Here is a 23628-nt window from a genome sequence, read left to right on the forward strand (position 1 = left end):
TCATATAACAAATCTTTCTTATATTAGATTCTATGGTAGTGATCACAATTTCATATGGCAAAAGGTTGTGTGGTCACATAACAAGATTCTTGTTGAAGCCAGCAAAGGCCTGCCCCCTCTGAACGAAGCTCGTGTTTTGTGTTCATTATATATCACAACTAGATTGTTTCTCTAATTGATTATTCTTAGTGCCACCAGCAAAACAATATTTTTTAATACAAACCATGCTGTTATGCACAGCAATGTACTGTCCTGTCATGACATATAATCTTTAATCTGTTGGGATGTCAGTCACTTAGTAGTGTACAACAAAAAGGATAATAAAGGAGCTATCCTGGTGCTCTACACACTGTTAGAAATGAACAACTCCGATTTCTGATAATATCTTTTTCCTAAATCTTTATTAGGAACAACAGAGAAGATGAACAATGCTATACACACTTTACAATTAAAAATATATGAGAATCAACTTTATGCTTTAGAACCATAAGGTTCAACATCGTCTTTTTTCTGATCGGGACCCCCTGCATGGGAGCCAATAAATAATATCTCCCTCGCAGACAGGGCAACATAAAAAGAATGTTTTATGAATTTCTACACAGTGTTTTGGAAAGTGTGGTAATTGTAGTCACAGAAAGACATTTGGATGAACAAATTGATGGAGGGTAAAACAATATCCCTGATGCTTTTTAAAACACGGGGATAAAAACTAATTGGCATATAGCCAGAATGATCATATTAAGAGGTTGGTTGTTAGTTTTTCTATTTAAACTTCTAACAAATTATCTGATATATCCTGCTGAGGATATGGCAGCTAAGTGCCCTTCCCATGGACACACTAAAGCAGTCAACATGGGAAGGCTTGGGTGGTTATTCAACCCACAATTGATGGATTATACCTCTGGTGCTCCACCAATGTGCTGACTGCCCTACAAGAGGAGACTAATGCTTAATAACTGAGTAGTAGAGATTGGACTACAAACTGTTCTAACTATGTATTTAGAACTTTATTTTATGCAGCTATATGATAGAAAGCTGAAGCTGAACAGATGAGGCTGGGCAAGACTGACTTGAACTTCTTTGTGGATGTGTTCCTATCCAGCTTTCCATCCTCAATCTGATGCAGGGTAAAATACAAAGCCCATTTGAGAAATTTTGTCCAGCTGTCTGCCATTTTGTATAACATTCATGCAGTTTTATTTATAAGAAATCAATAACCGAAGTTTAAATACAATATTCAAAATATTTTTCAGGTATGTTACTCATGTATTTATATTCAAGACTCCAAAGTGAACAGCTCTGGGACTACTCAGTCCACACACTATTACTTCTTTAAGAAAATGTTATGTTCCTGCCAATAAAAATACAAGGAATGATTGTGTTCACACTGAGAGAGTATTCAATATTTCTACAAGTCATGGAAAATGCTTTACAACAAAAAATTCTGTACACTGCTTCTTCTTTTTCTGGCTTTTTAACATATGAATAAGTAACTGAATAAGACGCAGTTGTATTTATTGACTACAACCAAAGAATTTGCATAACAATATCATAACCTGGATAAGTAAAAAACCAAAGTTCCTAAAATTCATTTTCTTCTGTGATTCTGAGCAGTATCTGTTATACAGATTGCGTCTGCCCTTATGCAGTTGCCAACAAGTGTAACTGAATGATCTCTAAGCAGAAGAAAGTCTCACAGTATTAGTTCGATCACTTCTTTGAAATATTAAACTAATGTAGTTGCCAAGAGGTAAGTAATACATATGACAGTACAGTCGTGTCCATGTTCTTTTTAATATGTATCATCTTACACACAGAAAACCCCGTACATTGACAAGAAACTGATCAAAGAACTCCATGAATTGAATCTTGCTGTGCCGGTTGATGGTCATTTCAAGGGACGGTGGCGTCAGATTGTTGAATGCTTCAATAAGACGCTGTTTGTACAATGGGTCTGTGTGAGTGTCCAGTAACTGGTTCACAAGGCTGCGATACTGGTCCAGATGACAGCAGATTAGCGCAAACAATGCAGCACTGGCTGTTCCCAGCAGTTCCATATTGAATGTTTCTAACAATAACATTTTGAACACAAGCTGTAAGAAAATAAGAACAAGATTTGTGTCAGTAAAAACAGTATCCCCCTATGGTGACCAAAAAGTCTGTCCCAAAAGGATCATAAATGTTGAAAAAGTTTTAAAAAACTGCTACACTGCCATGAAAATCTAATCAGGTCAACTGAATATGCACATAAACATGCCAACTAAATTTCATTTGCCTACCTCATGTGGTCATTGCTTAACAGTGTTAACATGGTGTTTGTAAGATGAAGCCTATGTCCCAAAAAATCAAAATGCGTTTATCAAAGATACAGTAGCTGAAAATGACCTAAAATCTATATTAAAGTTATGTAAATATGGATACAAATATGATTAACAAATTTTATTTGTCTACCTCAAGTGGCATTTGCTTATTCATGTTAACAAGATGTTTGTAAAAAAAATAAAGTACAACAAGTTGAAAACTGCAAAAGACAAAAACTAATGTAATGGCATGAAAATTTTATCAGGTTTTCTACATATGGATAAAATATATATGCAAAATTTAATTTGTCTGTGTTTATGGTTTCTGCACAATTTGTTAACAAGCTTCTCAGAATGCAGAGGTGCTGCCAGGATTTTATCTGAGGCGTGTGGGTGGGTCTCCTTCCTTGACAACAAAAACAAGGAGAGTTAAAAAAAACAGGGAAGGAGGAAATCACCATCCATAGTTCATTGTTTACTCAACATTTAACTACCCATCTTTCTTTCTTCCTGCTCCTTTCTGTTTGGTATCTACTGAAACCAAAATCCTCGCAAGATTCCACACTCTAGTTGCATAAGCATTTTATGTATTCACTGTTTCTGAACTTATCTGTGTATGAATACTGTTCTATGCTGAGAACCCCACTTTCACAATCTGCCATCTGATGGGCTATGTGCAAATGTAATGCTAGCTTCAACAAGTTGGAAAAATGTTTTTTATGGTCGTTTTGTATAATTTTCCAAAGTTTGTATTAACTGATAATTCTGCTCCAAAACAGAAGTCATCTGGTGATTTGGCATGCTGAGTTGACATCCTAAAATTCAAATGCAGACTTCCATCATAAAAGGGTTATTTTTCCCACAATGTTTGCAAATGCTAACCAACATATCTCCCATCTTGGTGTTGTGTTGCATTTGTATTGTAGCAAAAACAGCCAAGGCTTCTTCTTTGGCAACTCATCTTAAACCTGGCACCTGACATTATTTTAGAATTATCATCCTCTATCTGGCAAGAAACTCCACAACATCTTTTACTTTTGTCATCCTGCCATTCATTTGCACATTCAAACCAGTATTGATTTTGAGCTGAAAAGAAACAGTAACTCTTTGCCCAGCCATGCCTGATTATAATCTCACCTTCTACAAATGGACCAAAGTTTGTGTGTGCACAATTGTGAGGAAATGGCATTAACTGCAGAACCCACTACTACAGACGTTTTTGGTATAATTAATTAGTGGGACTTCCAAACATCCTTTTGTATTACCCTATATTTACATACTTTGAAACAGACAATTTAAATCAAGTAATTGTCCTTATTTTTTATTTTATTTTATATTCTTGTCTATTAAGTTTATCTTAACAGTTGACTGCATATTTCATACTGGCCAGAGTGCATATTTATATGTGTAACTTTGAACTAATTTGTGTTAGTTTCCATGCATTACTGCTTTTCAAGTGTGCAAATTAGTAAAATGTTTGTGATTTGTGGACTCATCTGCCTTGGCAGCATCTCAGAAAATGGAGTGACAGACATACTTACAAATTTCATTCAAAACAAACCATGTCAGTTTTTCTTAAAATGAGTTGTATATGCATGACACCATTTGTGTATTAACAACTGAGATCAGACAATCAAACCAAATAGCATGAAAACTTATGCATTACAGTTGTCAAATATTATAAATAATTTAAATAATGATCATTTACACTTTAAAGATAATGTAAAAGAATTAAGTTATTGCACAGTATTGTTCATTTCACCTACAGCTGAACCAAACTGAACCTTTAACTTTATGAATAGAAGTACTAGGATAGAAGATCAGTCATAATGCATTGATATAAACTGAAAATATTAAAATTGCATTCAAGGATAATCAGCATTATTATGTATTGCATTGTATATTATATTATATTTGCATTGTGTATTGATTTTTTCCATGATTAAATGTTATGTATTTTTGATTTTCTTTTTGTGACTGACTTTATCAATGAAACAGTGTAGGAGTTTAAGGCCTACCTGACTAATGTCATTTTTTTGTAAACAACATATAACATAGCTAACTCCTATCTATGATTTTTGATTATATATTATGGTTATTATTACTTGTTGCTCTTTGCTATTAGTTTCAGACTAGAGTTGTAACAATATGTATGTATGAATGATATATTCTTATCATTATGAAATCTATATAATTATATAATAATAATGATGACTTTGTATAGTGCCTAATCTTTAGAAGCTCTAAGCGCTTTGCAACATTAGACAACACCTACAAGATAATAATTAAAAAAAAATATAATAATATTATTAAAAAAACAAACACCATGAAATTAGAAAAAACATTAAAAAAATAAAAAACATGCAGAGAATATTTCAGGTAGGAATCATTATTAGGTCTTTAAGTTTGTTCTTGCAGTCGAAATAAGTGAGTTTTGAGAGCCCTCTTGAATGTGATCACTGTGTCTTTGTGTTTAAGTTCAGTGGGCAATTCATTCTACGTTGCTGGGCCTTGGTATGCAAAAGAACGCTGTCCATATGACTTTGTTTTCATAGTGGGAACAATGGGTATATGATTGTCAGAAGAGGAGCATAAGTATCTTGCTGGTGTGTACACATGGGTGAGATCAGATAGGTATGTTGGACTTGAGTCCAACAGTGAAATGTAGCACAGAGAACAAATTCTGTGTTTGATTCTGGATCGAATGGATAGCCAGTGTAGGGTACAGAGCAGCGGGGGGGTGGGGGTGCTCTGATTGTGGTACTCTAAGTATGATCCGAGCAGCTGTGTTTCGAACTTTTTGAAGTTTCTGGAGTAGATATTGAGATGAACCAGACAGAATAGAGTTATAATAGTCGTCTTGAAAGTACTAATGAACACATAAGTGTTTTAGTGGCATCAACTGAAAGATATCTGCAAACTGAGCTGATGCATCTCAGCTCAAGATATGCAGCCTTGTATACGTTCATGAAATGTTGGTGCAATGTGAGAGTACTGTCCAGAGTAACACCTAGGTTTCGTACTGATTGTGTGAATTTAATGTTGGCATTGCTGATATTTATTGTTTGAGGTAAAGGATGTGAATGAGAAAGTCTTTGTGTTGTGATCAGAATAGCCTCAGTTTTATCATCATACATCTGCAGCTTGTTCCATGTCATCCATGATTTCACATCAGAAATGCACCTCTCTACACCTTGGATGGTAGCATCAACTTCAGTTGGGTGGCTAGATTTGTATATTTGGGTATCATCAGCATACAATTGGTGAGACACTGGATAATGATCTATGACACTTGAGAGCGGGTGAGTGTACAGAATGAAGAGAACAGGTCCAAGAACAGACATCTGTGGAACGCCACAACATAGATCAACTGGGCTGGAGTGTATTCCATTTGCAGATACAATTTGTGTCCTGTTGACCAAGTAGGACTTGAACCACAGTAAGGCTGTATCATGAATGCCAAATACATGCTGGAGATGGTGAAGTAATATATCATGGTCTATTGTGTCAAATCCTGCAGTCAAATCAATGAGGGTGAGGACTGTAATATTTCCGCTATCCAAAGCAGAGAGAATGTCATTAACTGCGTTTAGAAGAGTAGTTTCAGTACTGTGGCAAGGGAGATAAGCAGATTGTACACTGCTAAAAAGACTGTTTGAATTTAGATGAGATACAAGCTGGGATAGAACAACCATTTCTAAGATTTTTTATATGAATGGGAGATTAGAAACTGGGTGGTAGTTCTTTAAATCGTTATGGTCTTTATATCAAACATTCTTTGCTAGAGATTGCACATTTCTGAATGAACACACATACAGTCTGGTAATTTTCATATCAGCAAAGTTTTCTCATAAATATTATTAGGTCAAGTGTTTACAAATTGATCATAATAAAAAAACACATACGTATCCATTGTAACTAACATCAATTTCAAGTTCTCATAAGAATATTTCATCATGTATCTGGTGTAATTAACATCAATTTCATGTTCTCATAAGAATATTTCATCAATGAGGAAGCAGACATTAATTCTTATGTATCCATTTCTGACAATGACAAACAAAGCATGCAATTAATTTACCTTGAGGAAATGTTGGAGTATGTTGTGCACCTGTGAGCCCACAAGGTTTGACTGGAAGACATACGTTGCCAGAGATGTCATGGCCTCTAGGCATAACTTGGTAATGTCTGGACCAAAGCTAATTTACTATTTAAGGAAAACTGAATCAACTGAGATTTGATTATTATTAAGGCACATAACAACATGGTTTCAATACATCATAATTCCCATACCAACATGGTTTCAATACATCCAAAGGACCATATAAACATGGTTTCAGCATACTATCATGGTTTCAATACATCAATAATCCCAATCTATATGGTTTCAATATATGAAAAGGACCACATAATCATGGTATCAATACATAAAAAAGACCAGACTATAATGGTTTCAACACATCAAAAGGCTCATACCAACATGGTTTCAATACATCAAAGGCCAATATCAACATGGTTTCAATGTAGTCCTACAATGTAAGACATAGCACATGTTGATTTTGTTTTAGTGCTATGTCTTACTATCCAAATAATGGCCTTGTATAGTACGTTGTGATGTCGTTGATATTAGAATGAGTAGTCAAAGTTTCAGCAATATCTCACACATTTGGCAGCATATATCGACACTCTTCCACTAATTTATGTGTAATTAATATACTTACTGTGTTGTTTTTATCCTGGAAGAATGAAAATATGATGCTAACAAATGGATGCATTTTCATGTTCAGTTGACATATCTGAATTTGTTGCAATGCAATGGTAGTCGAGATATGCCGAAGTATGTTTAAGTAGGTTCATGTTGCGGATATGTTTCTTGAATGAAATGAAATGTTGCTTTACAGTTTCAATAGGCATAATATATTTTTATTCATTTTGTTGATGAACTTAACCCGATTTCAGCATTCCCGGTTTTCATCGCTTTCCAGCCAACTGAAATGTAGGCCAATGAAACTTGAAAACAGGTCCATTTCGTTTGTGACAATTTGAATTTATTAGAGAAAAGATATCAGGGTAAGTAAAGTCTAACAAAAACATAACTTTACTTTGTAGAAACGTGTTGTTATTGGTTGCCGGTTGTGTGTGATATTTCTGAAAATTTGACTTTCATTATAAAAGGTCCATACCAACATGGTTTCAACACAAAAAAAGGCCCAAACCAACTTGGTTTCAATACACTAAAAGGACCATATAAACATGGTTTCAATACCAGACCTGCCAACACTAACAAGTCCGTCTCAGTAAGGCAGCTGATTTTTTTCTGTATGAATGATCAGTTTTCAGTAAGGTGTAACAAAATATAAATAACTGCTACTGCAAAGCTGGAAAATGTAATTAAAAGTTATCAACGATAAACATTATATTAAACTTAAAAGTTTGTAAAGTACGTGTAGACTTTATTTACCATTAGTACAGTTGCACAAACTCTAGTTCCAAACCCTCTGCAGCTCAATGGCTTGTTGCTATCTCTCAACCTGACATAATTATTGGAAATTCTTTTCCATTTCACATGACAATGGCAATCATATCTCCTGCCACGAGACATACTCAAACTGGCATGTGATGTCCAACAGATGTAATTGTGTCCTTTCCAGCTTTTAATCACAAGAATCTGAATATTCCTTTTTACTCTTCCATGTTGATTATAAACACTTTTCTAGAAGCTTATTTTCCCTTTTGTCTTAAACATGCACCACTTTCTGGATGCCATTTAAAAAAGTTCTATAAAAAAACAGTTTGATCATGCAGATGCTTCTCATAAACAAATAGGTGCAGTTTTAAGCATATGGGGTGCTGCTGTAAAGTTGGTTCCCTGACTAATTTCACTAATTCTAATATGAAACCCGGATCCAAATAAAACACAGATTAACCAATTATCCGGATTTTTTGGCAACCATCATTTTTCCATAGATTTTGCTAGTATGCTGTAAGTCTGTATTTTAAGGGTAATTTTCGTAAGACTTAGGGCAAAATCATAAGAGTTGGCAGGTCTACAATACATCAAATGGCCCATACTAACATAGTTTCAACACATCAAAAGGCCCATTCTAACATGGTTTCAACACATCAAAAGGCCCATACTAACATGGTTTCAACACATCAAAAGGCCCATACCAACATAGTTTCAATACATCAAAAGGTCCATACTAACATGGTTTCAACACATCAACAGGCCCATACCAACATAGTTTCAACACATCAAAAGGCCCATACCAACATGGTTTCAATACATCGAAAGGCCCATACTATATGGTTTCAATACATCAAAAGGCCCATACCAACATGGTTTCAACACATCAAAAGGTCGATACTAACATGGTTTCAACACATCAAAAGGTCCATACTAACATGGTTTCAACACATCAAAAGGCCCATACTAACATGGTTTCAATACATCAAAAGGCCCATACTAACATGGTTTCAACACATCAAAAGGCCCATACCAACATGGTTTCAATACATCGAAAGGCCCATACTATATGGTTTCAATACATCAAAAGGCCCATACCAACATGGTTTCAACACATTAAAAGGTCCATACTAACATGGTTTCAACACATCAAAAGGTCCATACTAACATGGTTTCAACACATCAAAAGGCCCATACTAACATGGTTTCAATACATCAAAAGGCCCATACTAACATGGTTTCAACACATCAAAAGGCCCATACCAACATAGTTTCAACACATCAAAAGGCCCATACCAACATGGTTTCAATACATCAAAAGGCCCATACTAACATGGTTTCAACACATCAAAAGGTCCATACTAACATGGTTTCAACACATCAACAGGCCCATACCAACATAGTTTCAACACATCAAAAGGCCCATACCAACATGGTTTCAATACATCAAAAGGCCCATACTATATGGTTTCAATACATCAAAAGACCCATACCAACATGGTTTCAACACATCAAAAGGTCCATACTAACATGGTTTCAACACATCAACAGGCCCATACCAACATAGTTTCAACACATCAAAAGGTCCATACTAACATAGTTTCACACATCAACAGGCCCATACCAACATAGTTTCAACACATCAAAAGGCCCATACCAACATGGTTTCAATACATCAAAAGGCGCATACTATATGGTTTCAATACATCAAAAGGCCCATACCAACATGGTTTCAACACATCAAAAGGTCCATACTAACATGGTTTCAACACATCAACAGGCCCATACCAACATAGTTTCAACACATCAAAAGGTCCATACTAACATGGTTTCAACACATCAACAGGCCCATACCAACATAGTTTCAACACATCAAAAGGCCCATACCAACATGGTTTCAATACATCAAAAGGACCATACCAACATGGTTTCAATACATCAACAGGCCCATACCAACATGGTTTCAACACATCAAAAGGTCCACACCAACATGGTTTCAACACATCAACAGGCCCATACCAACATGGTTTCAATACATCAAAAGACCCATACCATACGATTTCAATACATCAAAAAGACCCATACTATATGATTTCAATACATCGAAAGACCCATACTATATGATTTCAATACATCAAAAGACCCATACTATATGGTTTCAATACATCAAAAAGACCATATAAAAATGGTTTCAATATGCTGAAAGTTAATGAGCAGAATTTTAAAAAAAACTGTGATGTAAGGGTGAACTTTTTATTCCAATAAGGGCCATCACTCATTCAGTCAGTGAAGTAAGGGTGAACTTCTTATTCAAATAAGGGCCATCATTCAGTCATACAGTGATGTAAGGGCAGACTTCTTATTCAAATAAGGGCTATCACTTAGTCAATCAATGATGTAAGGGCGAACTTCATATTCAAAATAAAGGCCATCACTCATTCAATCAGTGAAGTAAGGGTGAACTCCTTATTCAAATAAGGGCCATCATTCAGTCATACAGTGATGTAATGGTGAACTTCTTATTCAAATAAGGGCCATCATTCAGTCATACAGTGATGTAAGGGCAGACTTCTTATTCAAATAAGGGCTATCACTCAGTCAATCGATGATGTAAGGGCGAACTTCATATTCAAAATAAAGGCCATCACTTAATCATTCTGTGATGTAAGGAAGAACTTCTTATTCAAATAGGGGCCATTACTTATTCAATCTGTGATGAAAGGGCAAACTTCTTACCCAAACAGGGTCCATGACTTGTCAATCTCGGTTCGAGTCTAAGATTCAGCCAATGTGGGTATGTGAGAAAGCTTGCCAGTAGCTTCTCGTGGGTCGGTGGTTCTTTCCGGGGTTTTCTCTGGTTCTTCCTCCACCATTAATACTGGCCGCCATGTATAGCCTATTATGTGCTGCAAAATGGCGTTAAACCCCACAACAACAACAACAACTTGTCAATCTGTCATGTAAGGGCAAACTTTTTATTCAAACAGGGGCCATGACTTATCAATCTGTGAAAAGGGCAAACTTCTTATTCAAATAAGGCTATGATTTAGTCAAATCGTGATGTATGGTCAAACTTTTACCCAAACAGGGGCCATGAGTTATTAATTTGTGATAGAAACAGAAGAAAATCAAACTTGACCTGTGTATTCCTAATATCTGACCTCATACTAATATGACTTTAATATTTGTCCTTCAAAGGTTACCTGAATGAAAACATTGCTTTAAAATCTATGAATTCCATCAAAATTTATTAAAATGAAAACAGTGTTTAAAATGTATGAAGTCCTTCAAAAGTTATCAAAATGAAAACATTACTTTAAAATGTATGAAGTCCTTCAAAAGTTATCTAAGGCAAACATTGCTTTAAAATTTATGAAGTCCTTCAAATGTTATCTGAATGAAAACATTGCTTAAAAATCTGTGAAGGCCTTCAAAAGTTATCAAAATGAAAACAGTGTTTAAATTGTATGAAGTAATTCTAAAGTTATCAAAATGAAAACATTGCTTTAAAATCTATGAATTCCTTCAAAAGTTATCAAAATGAAAACATTGCTTTAAAATGTATGAAGTCCTTCAAAAGTTATCTGAACGAAAACAAAATTCTTGACATAATGGACAGTCAGATGTACATATCAGTTAACAATATTAAGCCAAAATGTGATGGAGGTATAATAATTAACAAATTAGCTTTTAATTAGTTTTTAAATCCCTTTCTGCATGTATATACATTTTCTAATATTTTTTTCGTGGCAAAAGGATACGAAGACAATCCAAGTTCTACTGAGTACATCAGGGATTTGAAGAGATCATCAGGAATGGATGGGAACTTCTCTGGGTTACATTCTGCTAAAAATGTAATCAGCCTGAAGTACTGTAGACATAAACTTGGAAACTGAAAACAAAAGAATCAGTCATTAATGTACAATAACAATATGGAATAAGAGGCCCAAGAGGCCTGAGATTGCTCCTCTAAATAATGCTGAATCAGTAGCAAAAAATAACTGCTGTTCCTAAGGTAGACCAGAGTGAAAGAGCTCTTTGCTAGGTTGATCCACAAAGCATTTGGTTAAATGTAGTTGTTTCTGAGAAGACATGTCTATTTTATAATTTGGGAATGGCAACCATACTGGAATGTGGATTGGCATTATTTGCAAAACAGTTAAAGGTCATGATATAAGATAGGCAATGATAATTTGGCAATCTGACTTGGGTTAGGATCATTTAAATCTATCTGGAGATGGGAAAATGCTCCTGTTTTACAGAAAAATCATAAAATAATACAGACCCAACTCAGCTATAAATTTGTCCATATACCATGGATGCCACAGTATGTAATGTAATTAACGGGCTAAGATCTCAGTCAAACAGGGGTCATAACTCTGTAAAATGCTGCCAGAAAATATTCAAAAAATGACTCAATATGACTAATGCTCTAATGTCTTAAGTCTTTTTCCAGAAATTCAATAGACTGGTTTTTTTTCTTTTTAATTGAAACCATCTGATATTCTTGAGTGAAAAGATTTTCAGATTAGGTACTGAGGAAGTCAGACTAGATCAAAGATCTGTAATTTTCATTTAGGACAAATAAAACACTATATAAAACCCATAATTGATATTGCCTTTTATACAGGAGAATTAGTGAAAAGATTTGTAGTCACATCTGCACCACTTCCATTCAGGACCAATTAAATATCGTAATTAGTTTTCTGATGAAAACCCATACTGATGTGACCTCTGTTCAGGAAGAGTTCAAAATGACTGCTGTGGTGGTCATATTGGATGCTGATTTGATTTGGCACCATTTTTATTTAGGACCAACAGGACACCATAAGAAATCTTTCACTGAGAGCCCCCATGTTGATATGACCATCTGTTCAGGGGAGTAGAGATAACAAGATTAACAAGATGGTTCTTATGGTGGTTGCCATATTCATTTTCATTCAGGACCAGATAGATATTAGTCTTTTGGTGAAAATCACATCATGATATGACTTTCCATTTACGAGGAATCGTAATGACAAGATTTTTAGAAGTCTTTCAGTGAAAACCCTATGCAGAATAGCAATGAAAAGATTTTCAAGATGGCTGCTATGGAGGCCATATTGGGCATCAGATCAGCACCATTTTCATTTAGGATCAATTAGGCATTATAAGAAGTATTTAGTGAAAACCTGCTATTAATGTGACCTTTCATTAAAGATTTTCCTGATGGCTCCTGTGGTGACCATAGTGCATGTCATGTCAGATCAGCACCATTTGTATTTAGTACCATTACAATCATAAGGAGTCTTCTGATGAAAACCCCATGCTGATGCAACTTTCTGTTCTGGAGGAATAGCAACAAGATTATCAAGCTGGGTGTCAAGGTGGCCATAATGGACATCAGATCAGAGCCATTTTCATTTAGGACCAACTCCAAAGCAAAAAGAAGTCTTTTTAGCAAAAACCCATGCTGATATGCTTATCCATTCAGAAGAAGTAGCAATAGCATGATTTTCAAGATGGCAGCTTTGGCATCTACATTGAAAGTCCAAGCCAAAACTATTTCCATTTGGAACCAACTAGATATCACAATAAGTTTTCTCGTGAAAACCCCATGTCAATATGACTGTCCATTCAGGAGAAGAAGCAATAACAAAATCTTCATGAATGCTGCCAAAGTGCCCATTTTCTCATCCAGACTGGCACCATTTTCATTTAGGACCAATCAGACATGATATAAAGTCTTTCAGTGAGACTCCCCCATGTTGATATGACAATCTATTCAGGAGTAGGGATGACAAGATATTCCAGATGGTCACTATGGTGGCCATACTGGATGTCCAAGTGGAACCAATGTCATTCAGAACCAACTAGACATCATAGGAAGTCTTATGAAGAAAACTCACAACTAGATTTTTAAGATGGTTTCCATGGCAGCCTTAAAAGATGTCAGATTGGCAACATGTTTAACATCGTGAGACGTCTTTCGTAAAATCTCACCTCAATATAATCACCATTCAGTAGGGGTTGCAATAACAAGATTTTAAAGATGGCTGCTGTGGAGTTCATATTGGATATCTGAGCAGCGCCACTGTCAATTAGGACCAACTTGACCTTAGGATGAATGTGTGTAAGTTTCACTGTAGTCCTCCAAGTAGTTTGGGAGAAGCAGTGATAACAAACTTGTGCTAATAGACAGACAATAGATGTTGTACAACAGACCATAGGCCATACAATAAACTCTTCTGTTCTGTGACTAGTAGGCCATACCATAAATTCTTCTGCTCTGTGACTAGTACAGCTAAATTCAAACAGTTACTTGACTTAGTTCTTCTTAGCATATAACCTCCTATCAAATTTTGTTTTAAATCAATGAAGTCCTTCAAAAGTTACTTTGTGAAAATTAAATGACATTTTAAGGTCAAACAGGGGGAATAACTCCATAAAATTGTGCTAGATAATAGTTAAAATGACCAAAAACTGAACTTGACCTAGATCTTTTTTAATGTAATGCATCACAACAAATTCCATTTTGATCCATTTACTATGACAAAACCCCAGACAAACGAAAGCAATATAAAGCAAAACAAAAACAATACAATAATTGACACAAATGTTATTTTGGAAAGGAAAAAATAATCCTTCAAAGTCCACATTTTAACTGACATGCAGGAACAGTCACTGAAATACACCTTTTCCTCAATAACTTGTTCACATCAGGGTAAAAAATCATAAACTATGGCATAGAATTGTGAAAGGCATGGACATCAATATGAAGACAACAATTAATATCTGTGTTTCCATTTTATTTGACTGTCCTTGTCTTATATACTTTATACACTATCAAGTTCCTTAATGTTATCTCCTATCTTTTCACATGGAGCTTAATCTGCCTAATTAATGTATGTAGATTTAGTTCATAATTGAACTCATCCAAGATCCTGATAATATTAACCTGTTCATTAAGTTTGACCGAAATATTGTTTTTAAATACAGATATAAAAGTGGCAGTAAACAGTTGAAGCTTGCCCAGTCAAAAGCTATAATGCCTTATAATAAAGGTAGCTGTCACTCATTCTAGAATGCCTTATTGATAAAGATAGCTGTCACTCAATCTAGAATGCCTTATTGATAAAGATAACTGTCACTCATTCTAGAATGCCTTTTTGATAAAGATAGCTGTCACTCATTCTAGAATGCCTTATTTATCGATATAGATGTCACTCATTCTAGAATGCCTTATTGATAAAGACAGCTGTCACTCAATCTAGAATGCCTTATTGATAAAGATAACTGTCACTCATTCCAGAATGCCTTTTTGATAAAGATAGCTGTCACTCATTCTAGAATGCCTTATTGATAGATATAGATGTCACTCATTCTAGAATGCCTTATTGATAAAGATAGCTGTCACTCATTCTAGAATGCCAGCTTGATATGGGTAACTGTCACTCATGCTAGAATGCTAGTTGATATGGGTAGCTGTCACTCAAGCTAGAATGACAACTGATATAGGTAGCTGTCATGCAAGCTAGAATGCCAACGATATAGGTAGCTGTCACTCAAGCCAGAATTACAACTGATAAGGGTAGCAATTACTCAGGCTAGAATGACAATAGATGTGGGTAGCTGTCACTCAAGCTAGAATGACAATTGATTAGGGTAGTTGTCACTCAAGCTAGAATGCCAATTGATATGGGTAGCTGTCACTCAAGCTAGAATGCCAGCTGATATGGGTAGCTGTCACTCAAGCTAGAATGCCAATTGATATAAGTAACTGTCACTCAAGCCAGAATTACAATTGATATGGTTAGCTGTCACTCAAGCCAGAATGCCAATTGATATGGGTAGCTGTCACTTAAGCCAGAATTACAATTGATAAGGGTAGCTGTCACTCAAGCTAGAATGCCAACTGATATAGGTAGCTGTTACTGAAGCTAGAATGCCTTATTGATATTGGTAGCTTTCACTCATTCTAAAATGCCTTATTGATATAGGCAGCTGTCACTCAAGCTAGAATGCCAGACTGATATGGGGAACTGTCACTGATTCTAGAATGCCTTATTGATAATGGTAGCTGCCACTCAAGCGAGAATGACAGCTATGGGTAGCTGTCACACAAGCTAAAATGCCAGTTGATATGGGTAGATTCTAGAATGCCTTATTGATAATGGTAGCTGCCACTCAAGCTAGAATAACAGTTGATAAGGGTAGCTGTCACTTAAGCTAGAATGCCATTTGATTTGGGTAGCTGTCACTGAAGCTAGAATGCCTTATTAATATTGGTAGCTGTCACTCATTCTAAAATGCCTTATTGATATAGGCAGCTGTCACTCAAGCTAGAATGCCAGACTGATATGGGGAACTGTCACTGATTCTAGAATGCCTTATTGATAATGGTAGCTGTTGCTCAAGCGAGAATGACAGTTGATAAGGGTAGCTGTCACTCAAGCTAGAATGCCAACTGATTTGGGTAGCTGTCACTCATGCTAGAATGTCTAATTAATATGGGGAACTGTCACTCATGCTAGAATGGACAATGGACAATAATGACTAGCAAAAAATGCACAAATACAAATAAATTCACCAATAAAAATGCAAATGTTGCATATATCAGGTATATTAACTTTTTGACTTGCTGTACCACTGAAACTGAATGTCTGAATGTCAAAATTAAATATAAACTGCAATGGATTCTTCAGAGCCGCTATTCAAATTTGCAAGCAAATGTTTAAACTGGTTACATCTGGGATATGGGAGGCCACCATGTTGAAACATAATGAGTTAATATCTAAGAGTTACTCCTCTTTCTCTATACAATGGAAAAAGGTTTCTCATCTCTGAGGGAGGGTTGGATTTGGAGATAGCAAAGAATAAGCCCTAATGTGAATAGGAAATGCATTTGACAAAGAAATAAGTGAATAGCAGCTGGCTGTAATTATTGCACTAATATAAGTACTAATATGCAACATTCCTCGACTTTAAAGAATAAAGTCAGAAACTGGCAAACAATAAGCATCTCATATTGTTTACATTTAGGGATAAATGGTTTGATAGGTCACAGCTACTGAACAAAAAGGGGAAATTAGTCTTTAATCCTGGGATGATAAAGAATATATTTCCAAAAGTATCCATGCATCATTACTTTTAAAAAAGAGCTGTAACAAAACAAAACTGTTTTAAACAATCTTTTCCATATGGTATCCAAACACATGTGCTAATTAATGTAAATTCTAAGTACTATAATGTTTTAAGAACTACATCTTTATAAATATGTTTTACCTTTAACAAATCTACACTCATGAGTGGTATGATTGTATTCAATCCATACAGAACCACATCTGCTGCATGTACTTCAGGTCCACCCTGTGGAACACCCTCTTCTGCAAAAGATTGAAATGAATAAGCCAATCCACTGATGCCATCTGGTATTCAATGAACATACAATGACAGACAGAAGTTCGAATCATCAAGCAAGAAAAACAGGCCACAATGACTTGTTTTGATGGAGGAATCAGTATTTATGCACACAAAAGCAGATTTTAAAAATTATTTCAGTACCACAATATGAAGGAGACTTATTACATAGAAATTAAAAAGTACAGCATTAGAAAATTTGGAGAAAAGGAGACATAACTAGTCATATAAACAGAATGAGCATTGAATCTTAGCTCTTGCAAGATTTTATGTATACAAATTTTTGAAATTCTTAAATGGAATTCATAAGGTCTTGATAAATGATTTAGTTTGGTGGGGGGGTAAACAAAACTTGAAAATATAATGCCAACAGGTCTGAGTAATAGACAAGAACATCTGCATTGTTGTTGAAGTGAGATATTGTAAATACAAATGTTTAAGTGAAATCATATAATACAAAACCTTTTGCACAAGAGAATTAACATGTATCTAGTTGACTTATTGGTACTAACCCCTATACATTAAGGGCCATACAATGAGGGCTTTTAACATGGTCAGAATATTAGTGTGCTGTTGAATGAAGTTCTTTATTAGTGAACAGTACTTCAGTACATCCCCTCAAATTACTCCCATGCACCTCTACACACTTTCTCAGCTTGATTATCCAGTTATTAAATGCCATTTTTGTATTCACTCTTCGGCATGTTGTTCATATTCTGGAAAATTGCATCTCTTACTGCATGGTTGACTTCAAGTTGTCTGCCCCTCAACAAACCTTTGATAACAGGATTTAGCAAAAATTGGATTAGAGCTTGAATCATGACTGTACAGAGTATGTGACAAAGTTTGACAACCTTTGGCAACACTATTAAAGCATAAAGATGCACTAGCAAGGTCAAGAAGATGTATAGTGGCACTAGCAAGGTCAAGAAGGAGGTACCTGGATGACCAGGATCTAAAAATAATATGCATAAAACTCTCTCAACAGTCTGTCAAGTGAACTGTCATCTCTACTTTCTTTTCTCAGATCCAAACTTTATTATTTTCTCTTGAGTTGGGTTCAAAACAGTAAATCCATTTTTCCCAAATCTTCTGAGCATCAAATGATTCTTCAATATTTCAAAACAGCTGACAAATTAATGCCCATGTTAAAAGAAATATCTAGCACCATGTCTTGAGCATCCTCCATCACAGCAGATGCTTCCTATCCTACTCACCAACCCCAAACATTTGTATTCCAGAATACTGGTCATCTTTGGGATTCACAATTAGCTTTGATATGATTAAAACAGCTCAAAATTGAAGGATAGTGAATTACATCTGTATCCAAGTCATCTTTAATATCAGCTGAAGTGTACCCACAGAGCACCCAGATTTTACTGAAAGCTCTTTCCTCAGAGGCAGAATTATTATCCTCCATAAATATCAGGTCGTAGACATTAACCTATGTTGTATTACATGCATATATTCAAGCATGCTTCACATCATTTTATTCAATGTTCTCTATTTTTTGGGATAAAATTGCTGACAGGTTCAAAGAGACAAAAAATGGAGCAAAATATTCAAAAAATTTCAAACACCTCTAGTAGCTACAATTTCTGTAAAATATTTTATTTCCACTTAATAACTTTTTCTTCTCAATGGAGTTCCAACCATCATGAACATTCATGTTCAGTATTTTTTAGAGAAGTTTCAATTTTTTCATCCATTTGGACTTGATGCCTCAAGGATTGGGAAAAATAAAAGAATGAAACCAGTCACATAACTATTTAAATCAGCATTTTGTTCCATATTTCGATACATGGACATTTCAAACTGAGAATTAGGCAACAAAAGGTGTCTTACCTGTATCTCATAGCCTAACACAAGAGTATTTCAAACTGAAAATTAGGCAACAAAAGGTGTCTTACCTGTATCTCACTGCCTAACACAAGAGTATTTCAAACTGAGAATTAGGCAACAAAAGGTGTCTTACCTGTATCGCATTGCCTAACACAATAGTATTTCAAACTGTAAAGTACCTAACAGACAGTATTTTACCTGTATCTGGGTCCCCAAAGTCGATGAAATCTTTTGACAGAAGGTTGATCAATAGTTCCAGAACAATCAGAATGTCATTAAACCGGTTTTCTTCCTCATCAGCATTCACAATTTGCTTCCCTTAAACAGCACAGGAGAGAGATGGTGAGTTCACACTACTAAAACATATATGGACTATGCAATATATATCATGTTTACAGTGTACAGTGCTATATGGTTAGCAATGTGTCTGTGAAATATTGGCTATATAGTGCAAGGAAAAGGTTAAGTTCTAATAATATTATTATAAAAAAGACACTAACCTAATGTATAGCATTTGACAGGAAGCCAAACATAAAGGTTACAGGGTCCAATGACATTATGCCATTAACACTAGTGCTACCATAATTCTGGTTCTGGGCTACCAAATGATCAAATTTAGGCACCCCATTGGTATCATGGTTTGTTGTGTATTCTTCAAACTTAAATGTAAAAACATTTCACAAAGGAGAGTTACAATTTGTCTGCCTCAGAACAAGGAAAAAGAATGATTGGACCTGAGACTGTTTTCTTTTCTATTATAGAATATGTCATACTTGTCACCTTTCAGAGGGTGTTGAGGAGTTTGGGGGAGAGTAAATTTGTGGTCCTAAAGGGTCAGTGCATGTAATCCAAATAAGTGACACTTTACAATTGAGAATATGTTATCTACTCAAATGAGACCATAGAAAATAGCAGGAAATTGTTTTCAATGAAGTGTTCAATACCCTTCCTAACAAAACATATCTAGCAGAGTGTGTGTTGTAATAATATGGCATTTTATGCAAATTAAGAGTGCCATGAGGGAGACATTTGATGTAAAATACATATCCCACTGCAAACAGCATTGACCCCGATTTCGTGTCAAAAATTCATGCGGTGCACATAATGTTATTTTGCTGTGCATGAGTAGTCTTTTGGGTTGCTTGGACTTTTCTTCTCTCTCTTCAAGATATAAGCAGCTAAGGTCAGATTATTTTATGAGAGAGTATTACTCAACCACATGCAATTACACATCCCTGAATGGCAATTACTCATCCCTGGTCATTCACTATATTATAAATGGCAATTATATATTACTGGTCATACATAAGGTTTTGAATGGCAATTACACATGCCTGGTCACAACATGTTTTTGATGAAAATTACACATCTTTGGCCATACATAAGGTTTTGAATGGCAATTACACATGCCTGGTCACACAACAGGTTTTTGATGAAAATTACACATCCCTGGTCATACACAAGTTTTGAATGGCAGTTACACATTTTTGGTCACACAGCAGGTCTTGAATGACAATTACACATCTATGGTCATACAACAGGTTCTGAATGTTAATTACACATCCATGGTTCTACAACAAGGTTCTGAACATCAATCACTTTTGAATGTCAATTACACATCTTTAGTCATTCACCAGCTTTTGAATGGCAATTACACAACCCTGATCAACATAAGGTTTTAAATGGCAATTACCCCCACCTGCTCCAATCTGCTGGAACATTATTAAATGGCAGATCTGTATCACTATTGTTTAGTTACATACTAATCGGCAAGCACATTATGAAACAGCAGATCTATAGCAATGATTTCACAGCTGGGACTCAATCTGCTAGTAGATTATGAAATGGCAGATGTGTCTATGCTTTTCATGGTTGGACCTCAATCTGCCAGTAGATTATGAGATGGCAGATCTGTGTCTATGCTGTTTACGATTAGATTATAATTTACCTGCACACTGTGAGACAGTGAATCTGTATGCTGTTTACAGTTGGGTGCATGCAATACATAACAAAATATATTAGATCACACAATATTTGTTATAGTGGATGACTAATGTCCTAGTATGAGCATCCATCAATATATCTTGACCATCAATTTGGTCACAAGGCCCTCGAGTGGCTGAGTGGTCTAAAGCGCTCTCTGTTACGGATCACTGCCATCTCACCTCTGTCTGCGTGGGTTCAAGTCTTGGATTTGGCTAATGTGGGTATGTGAGAAAGCTATCCAGTAGATTCTTGTGGGTTGGTGGTTCTTTCTGGGGTGTTCCCGGGTTCTTCCTCCACCATTAATACTGGATGCCATGTATAGCCTATTGTGTGCTTAAAAATGGTGTTAAACCCTACAACAACAACAACAACAACAATTTGATCATAAAGTTAGAAAGCACAGATCAATCAGTCTATTTCATGCTAATGAGCTAGTTATCACCTGTAAAGTTTAATTTGGTATGGTGTGAAAATTATGACATCTCCTCAAATTCCAAAAGTACCCAGACAGATAGATGGAGTATACAGGTAGGCAAAGAGAAAACAATGATCTTCTGTTACAAAGCTGACATCTGTCATAGATTAGGTCATGTAGAGGGCAACAAGCATCTCCCCTGCATCATATGCTTGTCAGTATAACCCCTGTATCTGACTTACCTCCCTGCATCATATACTTGTCAGTATAACCCCTGTATCTGACTTATCTCCCCTGCATCATATATGCTTGTCAGTATAACCCCTGTATCTGACTTATCTCCCATGCATTATATGCTTGTCAGTATAACCCCTGTATCTGACTTATCTCCCCTGCATCATATATGCTTGTCAATATAACCCCTGTATCTGACTTATCTCCCATGCATTATATGCTTGTCAGTATAACCCCTGTATCTGACTTATCTCCCCTGCATCATATGCTTGTCAGTATAACCCCTGTATCTGACTTTCACAAACTTTAACACAAAACTTAAACATGATGACCATGGTGATTTTATAAAGTAGGTGAGATTGAGAAAACAGGAACTCATTCCATATAAGTAGGTGAGAATGAGAAAACAGGAACTCATTCCATATAAGTAGGTGAGACTGAGAAAACAGGAACTCATTCCATATAAGTAGGTGAGATTGAGAAAACAGGAACTCATTCCATATAAGCAGGTGAGATTGAAAAAACAGGAACTCCTTCCATACAAGCATATAAACTTTAACCCTACAGAGATATTAACCTAAGGCTTCAATTCATTACATTAACTGAGGTAAAAAAATATAAAACTCTGAATAATTTTAATACAAAACATTTAAGCTGTTTAAAATGATGCCTAATCAGGCAAGACAGACACTTCTAGCAGACAAGCATATAAGTTTTAAGCAGGCAAGAAAATCATGATAAGAACTCCTAGAATATTAGCATATAACCTTTAGACCCAAAGTAGTACTGTCCTTCAGTTTCAGTTGAATGCAGCCAGTGATGTAGAAGCAAAACATTGATGCAGAACATCATGATGCTAAAGATGGTGATATCAACAGGCAGAAACTCACATCAAATAATGGACTAGACACATGACCTAGAGCAACATTATCTCAAATTTCACTTGAATTTTCAAAAACTTCAATGCTTAACTTTAACATTCTTGAATCTCCCTGAAAAGTGATTTGTGCATGCAAATGTACATAACAGTCTTATGAAAAATGTATAAAATCTGATTACCAAAAAAATGAAATATCCTACCTTTGTTATGTTTTGAGTACATCTGCAAGGCTGATAAACATATACTGTACAAACTCTGAGACTTTCTCTGTAAAATAGAAACAATAACAATACAGAAAATGAATACAATTCTTAATAAAAATTGTATAATGCAGATAAATGCTAAGCCTGAATGTCCTGATTTTGTCAGAATAGAAAATTTTGCATAGTCCCACCATCCTATTTTGAGCTGAAAGATGAAAATGCAATATAATTTACAAGGAGATCAAGGCTTTTAAATTAGATTTTAATTTAGTAATTATTCTATCAGCCTTTAACAGAGGCATGTGTGGGACTGATATCACTTACCTGACTTGTATAACTAAACAGATAACTATTGGCTTAAGTAGTATTGTGAGAAAACAACCCAGGTAAAAGATCTCCCAAACTTTATTTTTTCTGTCGATTTTACTATATCCTGATCACAATTTCTTTCTTAAAAAAAAAAGGTATAATAAATATGTAAAAGTCTCTTGCTCATAATAAAAGCAATCCAAAATCTTGATGATATAAACCTATTTACCAAGTTTTATGGAAATTGGATGAGAAATAGTCTTTAGATCTAGCGATGTAACAAAATCAATCTGTCAGTTGCCAGGTATCCTTAATATGTACTGATCTGACTTATTACAGAACCTAAGACAATGATAATATAAACTTATTAACAATATAGATCAAATTCCAATTCTGTCTCCAGAGTGGTAACAGGCTAAACCAATCAGATACAAGATTACCTTTTATTGGTATGTTCAGATCTGCCTCACAATTAAACACATCCACGATCTTGATAATGTAAAACTATTTAACAAGTTTGATAAAAATTTAATCTGAATTATTGTTGCTAGAGTACTGACATGCTCAGCCACTCGTCCAGATTGAAACCTATT

General features: G+C 35.3%; 1 protein-coding gene across 1 annotated transcript in view; it reads right to left on the reverse strand.

Annotated features, from left to right (window-relative positions):
• Positions 1 to 384: 384 nt before the first annotated feature.
• LOC149799053 (exportin-4-like) overlaps positions 385 to 23628 on the reverse strand; it is a 93280-nt gene continuing 70036 nt past the window's right edge. Inside the window, exons 19-24 of the mRNA XM_089958030.1 lie at positions 22724 to 22790; positions 19207 to 19326; positions 17032 to 17132; positions 11529 to 11659; positions 6382 to 6499; positions 385 to 2093 (exon numbers count right to left, since the gene is read on the reverse strand). Of these exons, the coding sequence (XP_089814156.1) occupies positions 1803 to 2093; positions 6382 to 6499; positions 11529 to 11659; positions 17032 to 17132; positions 19207 to 19326; positions 22724 to 22790 (828 nt within the window). The 3' untranslated portion in view covers positions 385 to 1802. The remainder of the gene's footprint in view (positions 2094 to 6381; positions 6500 to 11528; positions 11660 to 17031; positions 17133 to 19206; positions 19327 to 22723; positions 22791 to 23628) is intronic.

This window comes from Sinohyriopsis cumingii, chromosome 5 (genome assembly GCF_028554795.1).
Source record: "Sinohyriopsis cumingii isolate HCF-2022 chromosome 5, ASM2855479v2, whole genome shotgun sequence".
NCBI lineage: Eukaryota > Metazoa > Mollusca > Bivalvia > Unionida > Unionidae > Sinohyriopsis > Sinohyriopsis cumingii.